Source organism: Rhopilema esculentum, chromosome 20 (assembly GCF_057945365.1).
Source record: "Rhopilema esculentum isolate cy_ngs chromosome 20, ASM5794536v1, whole genome shotgun sequence".
In the NCBI taxonomy this organism is placed as follows: domain Eukaryota; kingdom Metazoa; phylum Cnidaria; class Scyphozoa; order Rhizostomeae; family Rhizostomatidae; genus Rhopilema; species Rhopilema esculentum.
In genome coordinates, this window is record NC_142834.1 from 11167441 (window position 1) to 11186770 (window position 19330).

The 19330-nt window shown below is 35.8% G+C and overlaps 1 protein-coding gene across 1 annotated transcript; it reads right to left on the reverse strand.

Moving 5' to 3' along the window:
* Window positions 1-18094, reverse strand: LOC135687600 (uncharacterized). The gene is made up of 16 exons (XM_065204196.2): window positions 16741-18094; window positions 16528-16613; window positions 16183-16218; window positions 15016-15247; window positions 14783-14845; window positions 13524-13570; window positions 13122-13212; window positions 12245-12832; window positions 11533-11822; window positions 11279-11316; window positions 10306-10468; window positions 9010-9087; window positions 8162-8302; window positions 7561-7648; window positions 6139-6222; window positions 1-293 (listed from the first exon to the last, which is right to left on the reverse strand). Exons 1-15 carry the CDS (start codon window positions 17534-17536, stop codon window positions 6155-6157), a joined length of 2805 nt encoding a protein of 934 aa, XP_065060268.2. The 5' UTR covers window positions 17537-18094; the 3' UTR covers window positions 1-293; window positions 6139-6154.
* Window positions 18095-19330: the final 1236 nt, after the last annotated feature.

Genomic DNA, 19330 nt, shown 5'->3' on the forward strand with positions numbered 1-19330 from the left:
TAGAGAACAAATTTATTAATAAAAATTCAGTTTAAAATACATGATATGAATCAATTAAATAAAGATTGCGATGGAAGCTATTTACAAGCTTACGAGTTTCTTCGTCAAGTGTGCCATAGTAAGGATAGCTAGCTGACGATCTCTTTTCTGCATCAGTTCTTCTGTAGCACAACTTAGCACAACTCTTTTCTTGCAATGTTCTCAGCCTTGTCACCCGTCTTCTGATAGACTCTTCGAATCCTGATGTTGGTGTCACATCGAATGGACCGAGGGTGTAAAAGCCATGTGTTGTCCTGTGGAATTCAAAAGCACTATTAACTCACTGATACGTAGGTACATATGCAACACAGATGCGTGCCTTTGACGCAAAGGGCAATTTTCGTGTTCTGCGGAAGGGCGGTTACTTTTTGTTATTTGTCAAGATACTTTCATTTTCTCTCTCTCTCTCTCTCTCTCATCCCTTTTGGATGGCTGCACATTTTTGTGCAGGATTGCATAATGCTCAGATAGTTGACCGCTTGACTGCTGAGCTAATGCTTGCCTTCTGGCCAACCAGTCGCAAAAACGAACGCGGTAACATCACTTGAGTAGAACGGCTTAGAGTAGGCAAGTAAGGGGATTTGCTTTGCTACCCCCACTACACCATGCTGTCGACCAAGCTTCCAACCAAACAGCTACTTCATTTACCTGGTTAGGCAACCTGGTTACCTAGCTGGCTTACATCTCAATGAGTAATAGGTGTGGAACCCTGGAACCTAACATACTAATTCATTATAATTATAAGCTTGACATGTTTATTTTGTTACTGTTGTTTAGGACAATTAGTCAGTTAAAATATAAAAAATAGTCGCACGATTGCTCTAGCTGTCGCTCTTTAACTGTCCAAAACCCTATTTCAAGTGAGCCTGCCTATGAATCGTATCCGATACCAAGCTTTGTCTTTATACTTCACATCTCCTCTTTGTCTCAAGCCTCAAACATTTGCCGCACTGCATCTTCACTGTGAATTTCATCAAGTTAAGACGGCAAAATTACGAGACAAAACGATGAAGAAATTATCTATAAAAGAAACTTTAGCTGAAGGATCCAGAGAAAGCCCAATATGTCTTTTAGATAGACATATTTTTACTCTTTTATAAATTCAACAGTGTATAAATTGTGAAAATTTTTCTATTATCATGCTTTGACCCCCTATGCAAAGACTATATGCTGGCCCTTACCCTAGGCGCCATCGCTTCAGTAAAAGAGTCTTATGAATATGTTGTATGTGGTAATAACAAAATTTTAACCAGAGACTGCATAGGTTGACCTTTTCTTTAAATCACAACTCAAAAAATCTATTTACAAAATGAAGCGACCATCTCTTTCACAGAGGCTCTGGTAGCAAGAGTAGCTGGCCTTATACTGCACCCCTTTTTAAATCTAAACTGATATGCTGGCGATTTAACTGTTTTCACGTTGAGACAAATGTACTTTTAGCTATGTTCTTATAGCATTTACTGAGCATGTTACTGATGGAAATAGATTGCAAGCACAACAACATGTGGTTTTTTAACAATGATTAGTATCTTTCACGTTGTTCAAAATATCGTGTGTGAATATATACAAACTATTGAGCTAGTTGCTTAATTCATAAGAGTGGTAAGGGTGAAGTCTATGATATCAAGTTTTTAGTTTATACTCATTGTGAATTTTTCACGTGACTGAAATTCTAGAAGCTTCGTTATCTAATGCTTAGTCAGTAAATGTGCACTTGAATCCGTATGATTGACCATGCTTTCTTAATTCTTGCTAAGATCTAGCAAAATTATGCGAAGTTAGAAATGTAGCGGATTGAAAGTTGAGAACAAATTATGATTAATAGGGCCGACGAACATATTATGAAACGCAAATACGAAGATTTTTCATTGAAATGATTGACATTCAGGGTAATCAAGAACGCAGATAGATAAGAGAGGACATGTACCCTAATACTTTTGTAATGAAAATTTGATCTTTTTTAATGTCAATAGCGTTTGACTAGCCCCTTATGCTCATTTTGGCTTGCCCCTCCATTCAGAAATTCATTAATCCCCCTGTTTACCTTAATGCGAATTCATCAAAAGCTAGCTAGATTTCCCTGTATATTTTGATAAATTTTACTCTTTGGTGGAATTCAAGCAATTTACATCAACATATTTATTCCTTCCTGGGATTGTTGCAAAGGTAGGAAATCCTTTAGGAAATGACGATGAAACGACTTGAGCATACGTATAAAATATGGCAAGAGGACGGCACCCGTCATGATAACAACATATGCTATTCTCATGGTTTGAAGACTTTGCATCGGAAAAGTAGCAACTCCTTAATAATCCAGTGCATAAACGGCTGTGCAAATTAGTATTAATAATTGATACCTACAATATCTAGATGGAATGTCTATCCAAAGTATTAAACAAAAACATGCCACATGCAAGATTAAACAAAAGACTGTTGCTATGTCAGAATGACCCGGGCTTGAAGCTGAGCAGCTTCTCCAAAAGAGGTCTTAAAAGTACAACTTGCTGGTAATAACACGCTTTGAAGTTAGAGGCCTTTGACGTATTCGTTGTCACTGGTTGTGAAAGTAAAAATACCAGAGAAGGTTTAGTTATCTTTTTTGCTCTTGTGATAATCTTACTAGATTCTTAATCTTGTGGAAACTCTCTGGAGTGAGATAGCCACAAGGACCTTAAGGTTTTGAACTTCAAAGTGACGGGGACATAGAGTAGGAAGAGTTTGGATACAAATTATAAACAGTATACCATACTGATTAGCGCTATGGCAATGGCCCTCTGCCTCCTTCAACTAAGCGCGGTCCCTGTCTAGGGACAATTCACTCTTGCAAAAAAAGTACAAGATTTTCAGAAAATTTCAGGTCAGAATAGGATTTCTACCAGATGTGCACAAATTTTCAGGGATTGATTTGCCCCTCGGATTCTGTGTCTCACAACGTTCTACCTGTCGAAGAGGATTGGCCAAAAGGATAAAGAAACCCAAAAGAAATTACATGCTAGCAGCACTTAACACCCTGATTACCATTTTAAAAATATTTAAACAGTTGTCAGGTTCCTCCAAACCATGCAAACCAGCATTGTTTGACAAACCTGGTCGCTAAAAATGATTTTCAAGAAGCAAAACAATTAGCCACTTAATTTGTATTCAACTCGCTTTGTGGCATTTACATGGCAATAACGATCTCCACGTCATATTGAAAACCAGTACCAGTAGCTATTAATGCTTCATGGTTTGGCAAGCCATGCCAATGACACGATGGTTTATATACGAATGGAAATTTCTTATACTTAATGTCGGCACCCTAGTAAAATGATGTCATATCGAGAGAGAATCAAATCGAAACTGTAGCTAATTGAAAAAAGCTAAGTAACAAAGCAACAATTCAAGCTCTTAAACTCTGCTTTTGAGCTTCCCTCGCCGGTAAACGAATTCTTTACTCTGGTTATCTTGAAACACTGACTTTTAATGAGACACATGAGTTCCTTATTCACAAAATCCCTTCCAGGATTGCTCACTCAGAGAAAGGTTCTCTCATACACCAGCGTTTTTCGATCAATTTTTTATCCAAATTTTTTCATTGAAAAAACCACGAGGCACACTACCAGTAGAACATGTTAAAAAAATTAAACTCTGTGCCATATATTCACAATATAAAGTCGTTCTCTTTGAAGTTTCTTGAATAAGATAAATAAAAAAACACACACAAAGTGAAGGTATGATATGGTAGAGTATTGCATTTACTTTGACTGCACAGCAGGGCAAATTATTTGCAGATAATGATCAGTTTTTTTCAATTTTTAGACCAATAAAGTGAAATTGGAGAAATATCCACGTTGAAAAACTCTGCTATACATCATTAAAATTCGATAACATTTCCCAATTGAATGGATATCTTGTCCTGATCGAGTCATTTGCAGCATCGGATATTAAACATGAATATAAAATAAAACACTTCACCACACATGCAGAGACAGGTGTAAAAACCCCCAAAAATAGACAGGGCAACACAATATTTTCTGGTGTTTGTCGTTCAAATGCCTAGTAGAAGATATTAGAAATCTCAGATAACAAAAGGTCTCTGTAATAGAGACTCGCAATATGAAAACGACGCTATGTTTAAGTCTTGATATTCTCAAGGTGTGGAGGGAGAAGTCTGTTTCTAATTTTAGACTATCAACGCCTTGAAGATTTTGAGGAAAATGATTAGTCAAAAAGCTAATCAAGAAATGATTATTTCTACTGGCCTAATTCAAATCTCTTAAAGAATATCTCAGGAAAGTAAAACGGCCACAAGGAAGACCAACGACGACCTGGATGCAGACAGTAAGGCAAGATCTGGCCAGCATTGGAATTTAACTGGATCTCTCAAAAGAAGCACAAACATTGAATAGATTATCTGAACTGACACAGGACAGAAAGAACTGGCGTGGCATTGTGAGACGCGTCGTGCAGTATTAACTGCGTGTGACGTTTTAGTAGTAGTAATTCAAATGCAAATCTACATTGGTTGTATCAATATTTGTTGCGAATTCCTGATTTTGTTCAAAACGTTATTATATCAGAGGCAGGCACCGTGCAACTATTGGGCTAGCAGGGGCTATAGCCCACCCACTTTTTTGCAATAATAGGCTAGAAAATTTTTTTTGAAGGTTTACTCTAACGCAACTTTGGATAGTTTACTCCTATGTATGTAGTAGCAGTTCTTCTTGACTGGAAGCCATTTTTGTTCTTTTCTAGGTGTTTTATCTTATTTAATGATATGATGTATTTTCTAACTTGGCTAGATTGGTGTTTTATTACTCTCCAGCTAATTTTATCTATTTTTATAGTTATTGATGTCTTCTCTGAACCAGACTGTTTATAAAAATTTAGTAGAAATAAGCAAGTATTTTCTAAAAGGGGCGTTTTCCGGCGTTCAAGAGGGCGTGGTCTTTTCAAGAGTACTTTGAAAAACAAACATCATTTTGCCCAAGGAATGCAAACTATCATACGTAACTTTAAATGCTTTGGTAGGAACTGTGATGCAGACACTACTGTGTTTATTGAAAGAGCTGAAATGTTCAGAGTATGAAAACACAGCAATATTTAAGCGTTTCTCATAATACTTATAAATTCAGCAACTTTCCCGGAAACAATGTACTCTGGAATTGTCAAGCCATCTTGCTTTTAGCGGTGGCTTTGCCAAATTCGAGCGAATATTGGGAAATTATCCGAGGAAAGACATCAAGTCACAACGCGTTTAACAAATGCAGAAATATCACGCAATGATTGATCATACACGCAACGATGTTTTTCCACCCGTCATCAATCAGAAAAGAAAAATCACTCAAAAAGCAGCAAAAATAGCCCACTACAAAGAGGCGCAATTCTTCTAAAAACCAACAAATATTTAGGCACTCAGCACATACAAACACGGCGAAAGAACATCGAGCAAACCATTTTAAATTGTTACGTCAATGGGAAAGAAGTCAAAATAGGAATATAAACAGACGGATGCGTCACTGGACGTCACAACCGTAGGCCGCTTCAATTAACGGGTTTAGGTGTATAGATAAGACACTCGCTGTGGCGACAAGACGCTGGTAACGAAAACCTCCGAAAACCTTCACAAAATCTTTATATTCATCTCGTCAGTTAATCGTAAATGAACAGAAAAGCACGTTAAAACACTGCACGACAATTTTTGTTAGATATGTAGCTGTACAATCAGTTGTCTACGTAGGTTATAAAGAATTGCTGGTCATCAATGAATTAGATTGAAATGCTAGTCTTGGGGATAAAAAAGTTTCAGTCAATTTAATCAATATAGTTAATCAATAACTTTTATGACACTAGATCCCTCCACGCTACAAATACCTTTTCTTAATGTTTAAAATGTGGGTAGAATACAGGTAAACACATGCATAAAAATAAAAATTTCGTTCCGTTAGAAACAACGTTATCAATCATCATTTCAGTACCAATGACATGGCCTTATTTCCTTTGGTGGATTATAAAATTATGGAACTTGGTGGTAAATCAATACAAAAATTTTGTGTCATTATCAAATGCTCTTTGGAAAATAAAAAAAACAATGAATAATTGGCGTCAAGCTAAACATACCGGGTGATAATCCTGACTAAGTGTTCCCCAGCTTCTCGATAATGTAGTCATCTGTGCTAAGGACTTCTGTGTTCATGATGCAGTCTGAAAACGATCAACAGAACCATGAGTAACAAAATAGCATTTGCGAGAGCACTGTAGAATTCGATAGAAAAATTCTTATACAGTAAAGCTCTGTTTAGGAATGAGTAAAAGAAGAATATTTCGTATGGCGATAGGTTCTCTAAATATCAGCTCTATCAAAACAAAAAATTTTAGAAAATAAGACAATGTTTAAAACAGAGTTTACTTTAGAAAAATATTATTTGAGATCTAACTGATATATGTGAAAGTCGATTACATTCAGTGTAAATTCTCATATCTAGTTTTCAACCATTTAGCATTTTGAGAGCCGACTATTCTTACGCAACTATGAATTGACATATTGAGATTGGATGAAAAATAAAGACTTGAAAATTCCACAGCAAACACGGACGTTCAATTTCTATGCGCAGATGTTTACTGTCAAAATCAATAAACCATCGTTAAATTTTTCGCTATACAGCATAAAAAAACTGTATGATTGACTTGGAAAGAAATGGATTGCGATTGTCACTAGGTAGCCATGAAAAGAACCAATCGCTAGCTAGACAGAAAATTGAAACAGAAAATATACCATTGTTTTGGATTTCAAAGAAAATGACTTAAGATATGTACAAAAGTAATGAATTTTTCAAGAGGCAGAGAATATACAACGCCTGCCAAAAGTCTTTGGAACACTGACGTCAGTTTCCAAAGACGAAATCAAACATCCGCCTCTCCCCTACGGAACAATGTTGGTTTACTATGAAACGGGTTAGGATTTAAGGAAGCATTTTCTTTAGCGTTTCTTTTATGACATTTCTCTAAATTATCAACATTGTTCTTGGGGGAAGGCGGCGGAAGTAGTAATTTTTATTCGGAAAAGGAATGAAAGATAAAAAATGCTGGCTGTTCCAAGTACTTGGTAGGCATTGTACATAAAAAAGAAAGCTGAAATATATTGTGGCGCATTTTTATAACCTTAGTGATTCAGTATGGTAATAGATACGGTAAAAATGATTAAAATAATTAGCAAGGTACATTTAATTTGATTGCTGAAGTGTCTGCAGTGTTTGGACGTGTTGATAACTCTTACATTACAAGGGGCTAGATTTTGTTGTGGGTTAAACATTTTATGGGCGGATATGATAGAAGAAGAAAAGAAATTAAAACTGGATTGCTTCCTAGAAATAGAAATTCAGGAAAACAATTACAAATTTTATACAAAAATGAATAGAAATTCAGGAATACAAAAACTAGTTCATGACGCCTTTAAAAGATAAAGGCGTTGTGAACTAGTTTACTGGTATAATACAATACTGATATTACGATATTTGTACTAGAAATTGTGAAGGTATTCACCAAGAAGCCATTTCTCTTCAACGCAATGTAATTCTGTTTGTTGATGCTTCCCGATGCATATTTTTGCCTTCGAAACATTTGATGTTACCTTAAAACATAAAACAAGACGAATTATATGTTGCTAAGGACATTTGAGACGCCAAGAGAGTGACTATCAGCATGTTGCATATGAGGGGAAATTTAAAACATCACAACGAAGCAAACAATATTTATGAAAAAACAATACTTCATGTAGCGGCAACAATTTTCTCAATTCAGTTAGGTACTTTCTCGTATTCTGCACTGGCGTCTCAAAGCAAAGATAAGGTCCAATTTTTTACACGGAACATTAGTTTTTTTAATATGAATATTCTTTATTTGCTAGAAGCAGTCTGCTTAGCTGCAAGACCTCTTATAAGTAATGGAGCACTTACACAATTATCCAGTATTTTTTAACTCTAGTACCTTTAAATCAACATTTAAAACAATTTGTTTGGAAGAATTGAGAAAACGATTATTGGGAGGGGGGGGGGGTTTACTGTAAACGGGTAAAGAAGTGCAAAATAAAGATAGAGAGTACAGTTGCCCTGTCAGTAGAAAACCACACATAACAATATAATACCTGGCCACCACATTTTCGTATCAGTTTTATAATCTCAGCTTTAGGTGGGACAGTGTCCTCAGCGATGTAAAAGGGATCTTCGTTTTCGAATAGCACACTCGATAAGCTTCTTCCTGTTGCTAATCGAGAGCACCGATTTTTCTGCAAAACATAAAAACATTATTTGACAACTGGAAACAGGATCCACTTTTCTTGGAACAGTCAATGCGTCTTGAGATGCAATGAAAATTTAATTTCAAGTCACAAAAATGAGCAAATACTAACAAAATAAAACATTTTGAAATTGGACAAGGAAGAAAGATGCAACACCAAAAGGCCAAGAAAATGAAATGAAAGTACCAGGGCCGTTTCCACTGTTGTCAGTAGTTAGTGTACACTGTGTAAAACAATATGCTCCGTTATCAACACCTATATCAATAGCAACATTTTTATCTAATGGTAAGTTTGGCAAGGTAATGTTAAAAAGCCTTGATGTTCATTTCTAACCAAATGAAGCGTATAAAGTATGCTTATTAGAAAGAGCAAACCATTCATACACAGGGAATCTTCCTAGGTACACAGGGAACCTTCAGGTTGCAATACATTTTAAAGGTAGTCCACCCTACACCATGCTAACAAAAATCATAAAGAAATTGATCAATTCAAATATATACCCTTATTACTGAAAAAATCACCACAAAATAGCTTATCATTCAAGGAAAATTTTGAACAAAGGCTGGAAAAAGCTGACCAAGAGCAACACAAACTTCGTGCCATATTTTGAAGATCTTGCTAAAAGTTTACAAAGTTGTTGCATGTACAGTCATAAACGCAAAATTGGGTTGTCTCCCTGAATGAAAGTAGCTTACCATAGCTGTTTGGAAGACGTCCACCAGTTCAAAACCTTCTTCATTCAACCAATGGCCTTCATCATATGAGCAGTTGATCTGTGAAGTGACAATTATTATTTTCATTTAAAGGCATTGAGTCATGGTAAATAGGCCTTCTCTATAGGGGGTCATTTGGTTTCGGCGTGATCGCTGCTGTTTCATGTGATATTTGCGAAGAACCGGCCTAATACAGGCCCGTCGGAACCGGGGGGGCTGTAGCCCCCCAATAATTGTCAAGCTGTAGTATGTTTCTTTTATAACAGTGTACTGAATAAGAAGGGAAACAATGGGCGCCCCCCCCCCCCCAATATGAATTTCGTTCCGACGGCACTGTAATATCGTACTGCATGGAAATACAAAACACAGTCAATTTAGTAATCCTACAGGCACTAACAAATGTCACTCGCGACGTAACTGCATACATGCCAACACATCACAGACAGTACTACTTGTTTTAACTTTACTAACACTGACAAAAACTACGACATAAAATAAAGACTGGACTGCAACTCTACTAACGTTCTTTACGCATTACAGTGGAAACGCTTTTTCACTAACGGACACAAGAACTGCCAATACATCGGACAAACAAGCAGACGACTGAAAGACAGATTTAACGAACACCGACGAAACATTATCAACAAAAAAGTAGACAAATCTGGTGTTGCAGAGCACTTCTGTAGCCCAGAACATACCATCAATGACCTTACTGTAACACCATTACTGCAACTCAATGACAAACGAGAGAGTGTTCGACGAGCCAAAGAGCAATACCTCATTGGCCTGGCAAACACTCTCACACCGAACGGCATGAACAGAGCCACTGATCGTTAACCTTACAGCAACATTATCATTATTTCATATTATAGTACTTCATCCCCATAAAATTTTCATTCCACCACCACCACCCACCCTCTCTCATTCGCCACCCTTCCCTCCTCCACCACTGCGCTGCATTCACACCATTCCACATCAGCCCACCCGACACCACCACCGCCTCTTTTAAATGTGTAAATTTTTAGCCCGTTAGCTTTTGCTCTGATGAAGCCCCGTATGCCGGGGCGAAATATAAGCCTGTACTGATTTACGTGTATTCATTGTTGTTTATTCTCGGCGTATTACGGTGTTTCTTATTTGCTACAATTTCTCAAAAGACAGCTGCCGCTAAACATGCCCGTTGCGCAAGAGACTTTAAGTTTTAGGCCTAATGCGGATAAAACATTATCATCTTAATATAACAAAGAAAAGACTAGACGAGGTTACATAATTACCTACCCAGTTTGGAGACAGAATCCAGCATCCATGCGCGATTCCATTTAATATGTTCAGTGTTCTTCTTCCACTTCCAGAAATTACGTGGGTTGTAGACGAATTCACAGTTTTGGAGATCACAAAGGAGCCAAGAGTTTTAACAGCATTTCGAATGAAATCTTGTTGACTGAAAAAAAATTGCAAGCTTACTTCAATTCAAACTGAATATTTCCTTGATGGCTTCTACTGAATCTCGTCTATAAAAAATCTAGCAGCTCTTTCTTTCAATAAAACGTTGCAACGCTGGCATCTGCAATACTTTAAATTTATGAATACAACTTTTTCTTGTCGTCAGGCTCAATCATTACTAACCTTAGATGGGCCAAAATTTTGAATCTCCTTTCTATCCAAACAATTAATTTTATTAATACACATTTTATCTAATACTGTTTTATGTATCACTAACTTTTTGGACATGCACTCTATACCATGTTTGGTATAAAGATAGAACATAATTCATATTTTCTTGCAGGACGTCGTTCTGTTCTCTATACACTTATTAGACCGTTATTTTGATCGTGTTGTCTTTGAACTTTTTCCTATCTAAAATACCATGCTACAACATACATAAGCGCTGTCAGCAATTTACTAAAATTTGACAACGCGTCCATCTCGCAACACAACGGAGATCAAAACTAAATTTAGAATACGTAAAGTCCAAATTTCTTTACATACTCTAAAGTAAAGATAGAAAATCGTGAAGTTTAGATAGAGAATTTCTTTGTGACGAAATCAGTAGAGTGAAGATTTGTTTCTCATCGTCTCCTACTATGTCCTTCTTCCTATTAAGACACCAAAACTAAATGGGCAAATGATGGGTATATGGGCAAAAAAGTGAAATTTTGTTTTTCAATGCCTCTTACGCTTACCATAAAGCAATCAAATGATATTCACTCATTTTAAAGAAAAATTATCTGAGAAAATTATTCAAACTTACCTGGAATGCAAACTGGTCATGACCAAGCATCCTTTAGGCTATGAAAACGAAAACAATCATTTAATGATTATATGACATCAAATTTGTTGAGTGCGCAGTTTTGCAATTGATTCACTAGAAAAATCTATCTGCAAGGAAAAAACATGGGGAAGAGATCCTTTTCCAGCAATTATGCTTCACTCGGGCAATGTTACAACGCAATAAAAATTGCTACAAATACCTAATGAATAGCAAATTGAGAACTCGGAGCTTACTCTTTTCTTCTTTCCATTATAGCTTTCCTTTTCAGAATTCTTACGCCCTTCTACATTGTCCCCAGAATTTGCTTCATCAACTTCAGATTGCCTGTCATCGTTATCGGCATCTGTATCCATTTGCACAGCATTCTCATTCATGTCTATTTGTACCTCTTCATCAAAAAATTCATTTTTGTTACTGCTTATTTCTTTGTTTCCTTTCTGCCTTTTTCTTGGAGATATTTCTTGCTGTCTTTTTCGCTTTGTTGGTGTTTTCTTTTCTCTCTGCTGATTATCAAATCTTTCAGCTAAGAGCAAACATTGATTTATAGTTGTTAAAAGATTGGAAGCCTCTAAGTGCGTAAAAAGAAATTAAATGGAGTTTTTCTAAAATAAGAAGAAATAATAACATTCATTACCACTTCTTCTTCGCTGGACCAATGATTATATGTGCTGGGAAGGCAGCTTCTTATACTTAAGGGATATTTAAAATATACTCCTCAATGTGTGTTGATAGTGTCACTTCAACTCTCACATCAAGCCAATGGCAAAAGATAATCTAAATTTAGATCGACATATCCCTATTACTAGCTGTAAATTTTGGTTTTAAAAAAAATTTAGCAAGCAAAGAAATGCCATATAGTAACGAAGATGTAACAATTGATTCATAAACTACCATGCGTATTTATTCTAATTACAATTATGGTATGATTTGATAGTTAATACTCACAACTGGTCACTGCACCATCTAAAGCCTTCTCTCCATTATTTCTACTTGAAGAATTCAAGATTGATGTCAACATCTGACTTTTAGATAACAATTTCTTTTTCTTCCTTATTGGTTTAGAATAGCTGCAGACATCTAAATTTTTCGAATTCCCTACAAAATCTTCAGTCGCTTTTTTAGTAGCATGGTAATTTAGTCCATGGGTATCACCGTCTTCTTCCATTTCGTCAGCAGATACCTCCGTTGCCCTATCCAGTTTGGGAGCCAAGTCCATAGGTTCACAATCTAAGGGTGTAGGCCAGTCTTCCTCTTCTTCTGGTTCACAAGGTTTGCTACTGTCCGTTGCTGCTGCTCCTTCACTGTAAATTTTCCGACAGGCTGCTTGTCTTTCCGCAGATGCTGGTTCAAAATCTTGCATGTATGGGATTTTTTCAAAGCCAGCACACGAATCGACATTAAAAACATTATCGTCTGCATATTGATCTTCTTTATTCTTCGTGGCTTGCTCTTCATTTCCCAGTTCGAGCGGCAAAGTTTCTTTCTTCGCACTTGTACGATTCCTTGTACACTCTGGAGACTCTCCTAATGATGCTAACAAAAACGAAGAATGAGAGCGGAAGGAAGCTGCCTTGTTAATTTTTTGTAAATACTCATTAATTGAAGAATGTTCACCAAGATCACTGTCAAAATTCGTGGAACACCAACGTTAGTTTTAAAAGGATGTTAAGCCACGCCTTCTCAATATAGAAACAATGTGAATTTTAAAAAAAATTTTATCAACTAGATGCTTTCATTTCTGCGCCTTTTACTTTTCTCCAGACTACGGTACAACAAAAACAAAAATTGAGTTTCAACAAAATTTATAAAACCAGAGTTTTACCTCTTTTTTCAGAAAGCTTCTTCATCACCTGATTGAAAAACGGACTCCCCGTGGAAATCGGCGAATAAAAATGGGCATCATGATCTTTCATCTGGAAACATAAACGAACATAAGCTAGAAATCAAGAAAAAACTAAAATGCGTTTTATAACTATATCAAAAAAAGAAAAAAATTTCACAGACCAACATGGAAATTTGCATAACAAGGGAGAGCTAACTGTTGAAGTAATAGAAAGAACAAAAAAGCAAAATTTTCCAATGCTGTCTCCAAATTAATTTGAACTTTTAACAGAAGCTATGCATTGTTTTAGTATTTTCCATAATGATTTGTTTGATTATACCCATTGAAAAATAATTGAGAATATGACAATAATTGTCTTGAAATAGACATCATTCTGCTGACCTTTTTAGAAAGATCTTTCATTTCTATATCTTCCAATGAAATATAAGCTAGAAAGAGAAAATAAACATACCGTAAAGAAAAACAGTACACGTGGTTGTTATTCTATCAAAGTAGCATTGCACAACACTAGAACTCAGAACTTTTTTGGATTCAGACGAGATGGATTGTTTTGTCACATATCATTGATATTTTGGAATACATCAAAACAATTAAGGGTAACACTAAATGACAAATCAGAAAGAAACTGGAAACAATCTTTTGGTGGTACAAAATTTGAAAATGGCTTTGAAAAAAGCAAACATGTGAGTAAACTAAAGCTCTTCATCTGACACGCTTCAGAGTTTAAAACATCAGAGCTTAAATCTAAAACTCTACGCTAGGAAATATATATACCTAGTTGTGGATTGAAATAAGCCAATCAGAAACATAAGCACATTACTGTTGGTTGAGGTTGACCAATCAGTGCTGCTTGCCTATTGAGAATGTTACCAATGGAGTCCTAAGGTGAAATGTTTACTAGTGACATGTTTCAGATCATTGGTAAAGCACGATCCTCGTTCCATCTAGCAGTTTTGAAAACTATCTACATAAGCACGAAAAACTGCTATTGTATAGACAAAAGAAACTGCATGAGACTGAATTGAACATATTTTAAATCAACAAAATTGATTCTGCAAATACATCAAGCCAAAATACTTGGGATGTAGGAAATATTTTGATGCAAATTATTTTTAAATGTACACAAGAAACATAAACTATTTATAATATCATTGAAATCTTGAAAATTGATATCAGATTTAAAAAAGCTTTAAAGTTATAATATCAAGATGACATAAAGGAACCAGTAAGGAAATCTTTTCACTTGAACCAGTAAGGAAATGCTTTTTTGATAGTATTGCAGAATTAATCTTTTAAAAAACTTGCTATTTCTCATGCCTTAATGAATCTATTAATGAATATACTTAGTAAATTTATCAAAAAATACTTAGTTTTCTTTCTGTACTCTACTGACCTGCATTGATAAGATTGCTATAGTAGCTATCAACCACCAAAGCACTAATGACTTACTATGCTGTTAAATTAAAGGTGAGCATCCACTTTCTACCTTCAAATAACTTATAAGAAGCTTGATGACTTAAGTTTTACATTGATAATGTATACACATGCCAAGTCAATTGTAGGAGGCTCATTAGAATAAAATCAGATAAAGAAAAATGGGGAATGCAAATAATGTGCAAATTATGTTAGTATCATCATACCGAAAGGAGAGTCCATGGTCTTGTCTTTTGGTAAATTTCTCTTCTTTCTTTTGCTTTCAGTCTCTGGAATCAAATGAATCAAAAGATAAATCAATTTGCAAGTACATCAACTTTTTTACAAAATAGATAAAGTTCAAACTGTAAAAATCTGAACTGAATCAAATTTTCAAGAATTTCAACTGCAAGGAAATACAAAAATATTATTTGGAAATAAGTTATGACAGAAAACCTACTAGAATTGTCAACACCATTTTCAAATGGCTTTGGTTGCATAGACTTGAGTCTCTTTGACTTGCCCCGCATCAATGGCATAGGAGAGATCGCATCAACCCTTGAGGCAGGATAAAGATGCTCATCTACCCTGCAATTGCTTTTCATACAGCTGTCAACCCACAAAACCGATACAAATTGAGCATTGTACTTATCAACATGATTAAGTGTGCTCTGTAAGCCATTTGAGAAAACCTTGAAATGGAAAAAAAGAAAGTATATATCAAAGTATAAGCCAATTGGTTTTTTAATTTTATGAAATTAAACTTTAAGGTTGTTAGTTTTTCTGTCAATTCATAGCAGAAATACATAATATCATTTTGCATTCTAATCCAAAAGACATCCTTTTGTCTCTGGCAATTCTCCAAAAAAACAGATTGAGCCTTGGTTAGTCTCTTGCTTCTATAAGTGTGGCATGAAAAGCTTTACAAGTAGTGTGATGTTGAAGCACATTAAAGTGTAGCAGGATCAGTGCTGCTCCAATTCCTATTGAATTTTTTTTATCAATGTACAATGTTGTCTATTATTTATACTTTCCAATTTGTATCTAGAATCACTTCAATGTCATAAATCAAGTAAGCACTAATCCACTAGCACACCACTAACATACTGATCCTGACCCAAACACTAACACCTGATCTTGTGTGTGGTTTCATATAAGAAACTCCCAACTTGCATTAGCATCCATCCAGTATTATGGATCCATCCCATGTTGCAATTTATTCAACTGTTATTTAATTAAATAAGTATAAATAAATCACTTCACAATATGAGTAAAATGCTTTAGAAAAAGATGTCAAAGTGCTTTTCTACCCAATACACTGGACAAGAAAGTGTTTTAGCTTAATAAAGCGTTTGAAAGAGTATTGTTGATATATCACCAATGTTTTATCATCTATTTAAAAGAGACAAATCTATTAATAATTGTCTTTCCTTAACTTGTCAATGAAGTTTCCAACATGGAGCTCACTTGTCTTACCAAATCTGGAACGAACATTCAATCCATGCTAACACATTTCCATCTCCTTTTTGCATTTTCTTAAGGCAAATTGATTAAATGATAGTGAGCCTGAATTGAAACCATAACAAAATCATTACATACAACTAAGCAAGAAAGAAAGAAAACATACCACATGGGTGATTTCTGGGATTAATTTCTTGACAACCTGAAAGATGCAAACAAATTCCATATATAGCATATATCTGTTAAACATTATTTCAAAATTTAGATTACACATCCTTGACAGCATAAAAAAAACTTTTAACCAATATATGCAAACCTTTTAATTAGGTCAGCATTGTGCATTGCTAGTGGAAAAATATGGTTCAGAGTGAAGCAAACTTACTTAATTCTTAATCATAGACTCAGAGCTGGTAGGTTATAAGCAAATACAAAATGAAGAATTATTTACTTGAAAAAATTTCGAAATGAAAGCTAATCAAAAGTCAGGCAAACACCAAACACCTAAACTTACTGTGGCGCCAAGTCTCTCAAGGACCTTTCCAACTCCAGCAGACCTATTATCATGATTTGATCTGACATCAACAAATGCAATGACTCCTGTTTGAAATAAAATAATGCATTATTTGAAAAATTTAAATTCAAACAAATATTTAAGGTCAATCTGAAAATATCCAGTGTTATAAGATAGAAATTAGAAAAGTGAAAAAGGGTTAATCAACCTCACCCTCCAGAATTTGTTGTGTTTTCTCATTTATCTGATCATTATCACAGTCACTGCCACTCTCTGTTTCTAAAAGCTCGCCATTTTTTGGGTATGATTTTCCTAAGCCACCACGTTGTAGTACTGGGGAGAAACATTCATCACCCTTTGATTCTAATGTTTCTCTTGGACTAAGTTCTGGCATTTTGAACTTAACTCTACGGGCATTTTTTTTTAAATTTGACTCTGAAGTTGCTATCTTAGACTTTGATGAAGCTTTATTTGAATTTGTGTTTGCTTTTTCCAAAGACAAATTTTTTGGCGAGTATCCAATATTGGTGGGTTCGTTGCACTTATTTTTCAAAAAAGATCCATCATTGTTGGATAAAATACTGTCTTCAATAAAGCTTCTAGAGAAAGCATTTTCAGCGCTGTTGCTACCAGATCCAGTATTTTTGGAAATAGTTCTTTTCACTGTGTCAGCTACAGGAAGGCTTTTGTATAATTCAGGGGTGGATGCAACGGGTTTAGATTGTTTCCATTTGACAACCAGATTACCTTTTGCACCTGAAGGCTTTTCAATCGGGGAAATTTTAGAGTTCAGCATATTTGCAATCATTTTTTTACTTATTGCTACATCTGAACCCCTTCTTGATCGGCCATTAGACAGGCATCCTTTTGAAATTTTTAATTCACCGGAAGGTAACGAAAGTCTTTTTTTGTTTGGAGCATCACAAATTCGATTTTGGCCACCGTTGGAATGGACATGATCGGCCGGCGCTGTTAAAGAATTCTGAACTCCGATACGTTTTCTCTTCATCTCTGTTCAATCTAGCTTCATATAAATACTTGGTTTAAATACGATTGTTGAAGATTTTTAAACTATTTCAAAGGTTTTGACCGGACAACCATCATAATCGCTTTGCAAACAGAACCACGGTATTAGGCCTACTAAATGGCTTGTAATAATTTGCATGCTCAAAACAATCCACTTTACTTGCTTCACATCAACTCTTTATAGACATGAGTAAGAATCTTGACATATATTTCGAGAAAACATCTGCTATTGCAAGCTGAGAATCTCTGAGTAAATGAACTTCTTGAAACCGTCGAAAAGACAACATCCAAAAGCAATAGCGTTTGCCTTTCGCGCCGTTATTCGTAAGGATCTGGGGGAGAAGATCAAAGGGCAGGATTGGGCAAGTTCAATGCGCCTTCGCACTGGACCCTGACAAAACCATGAAAAGGGGAGAACAATTTCGTCTTAGTACATTTAGAGAGAAATTCTAGCCGTTGAGTGCTACTAAGTGCTCGTAGCCATAGCAGTCGAGTTTAAAGATATGAAAAGATAAAAAGTATTAAAGATGATAAGATAGAAATTTGGAAGAAGGATAAAATTTAAGCAGAATTCTCGGCAGCAGAATTCAGACAGAGCAGAAGACGCATTGCACTGAAAAACAGTCGTCACTACCCAGGACCAGGGGCAAATAAGGGCCCTGAGCATTTTCAAGACTTTTCAACAACACGACTCTTTGTTATATTTATCTATACCATATTCTTTGTCCAATATGTCCCGAAACTGCTTAACTTTTTATTTCACCAGGACGTATACAGTGGCGTAGCTAGCGGTCATGCTTGTCATGCCGGGCATGACCATCTATTTCCAGAGATAACATTTTTCAAAAAATTATATTTTCGTAAGAATAAAGTCCTATTCTTCTGATGAAATAGCTCAGGCCATTCGCCTTTGGAGCCCTATGGTTCCACCCAAGAATATGGAGCCCTCCGAAGGCGCTCTTCTTTTGTCGGGCATGACTAAAACAGAGGGTTTCCAATTTAGTCATGCCCATAACTATGAGCATGACAAAACCCTGTGTTTTAGTCATGCCCATAACGCTGGTTCCCTATGTTTGGTCATGCCTAACAATAGGAGTGACGCAGGAGAGAACAAAGGCTAGTCATGCCATTTCGGGAGGGCATGACCATCATTATAATCATCAGAACCGTCCTGTGTTAGTTCGTGAACGCGAATGCGAGGCATCGATGGCGGCGCTGCTGTGCCTAGAACCACGAGCTGGGAGGTAATTCTCTGTAAGTAAAATGCAAGGAATAGCTTATTTCCAAGCAGCCACGACTCATGTTAATCTCCAGAACATTCTATGGCAATGGCAGGGTTTTCAGCCTTAATGGTGTTGCACTATGTGGAGAAGTGACAGGCACAAAAGTCCATTTTTGGACATAAAATCAGCGAGCAGGATCATTTTATGCAACCAAACCAAACTCTCAGCCTTTTCAGTAATCAATTGTTACTAGTTGAACATTTGCAAAGAATCTTCTTGATTTAATGAATGCCAAATCTTGGTGCTGTTCACTGGAGATGGATGGAGGAGATAGCAGTGTTATTTTCCAAACCAACAGATTTGACAGCTTAAACTTTCCAGACATTTAGCAGCATATTTAGAAACTGTTAAGCCCTTTATAAGCATTGTTACCATATTATGATTAGGACAATAAGATTGTAGTTAATGGATAGGGAATGCCAAAACTTGCTTAAAGTTATTCTTCAATTGTTTGTTTTTCATCACATGCAATAACACTGTTTTAAACACAACTA

What these genes read in the sequence shown, in the direction of transcription:
- LOC135687600 (XM_065204196.2), bottom strand. Translation starts at nt 17,536, where the DNA reads ATGAAGAGAAAACGTATCGGAGTTCAGAATTCTTTAACAGCGCCGGCC. An exon ending in TCCCAGAAATCACCCATGTG is followed by an intron (nt 15,248 to 16,182) that starts GTATGTTTTCTT and finishes TTCCATTTCAAG; the next exon opens with GTTTTCTCAAATGGCTTACA. An exon ending in ATAATGGAAAGAAGAAAAGA is followed by an intron (nt 11,317 to 11,532) that starts GTAAGCTCCGAG and finishes TCGTTTTCATAG; the next exon opens with CCTAAAGGATGCTTGGTCAT.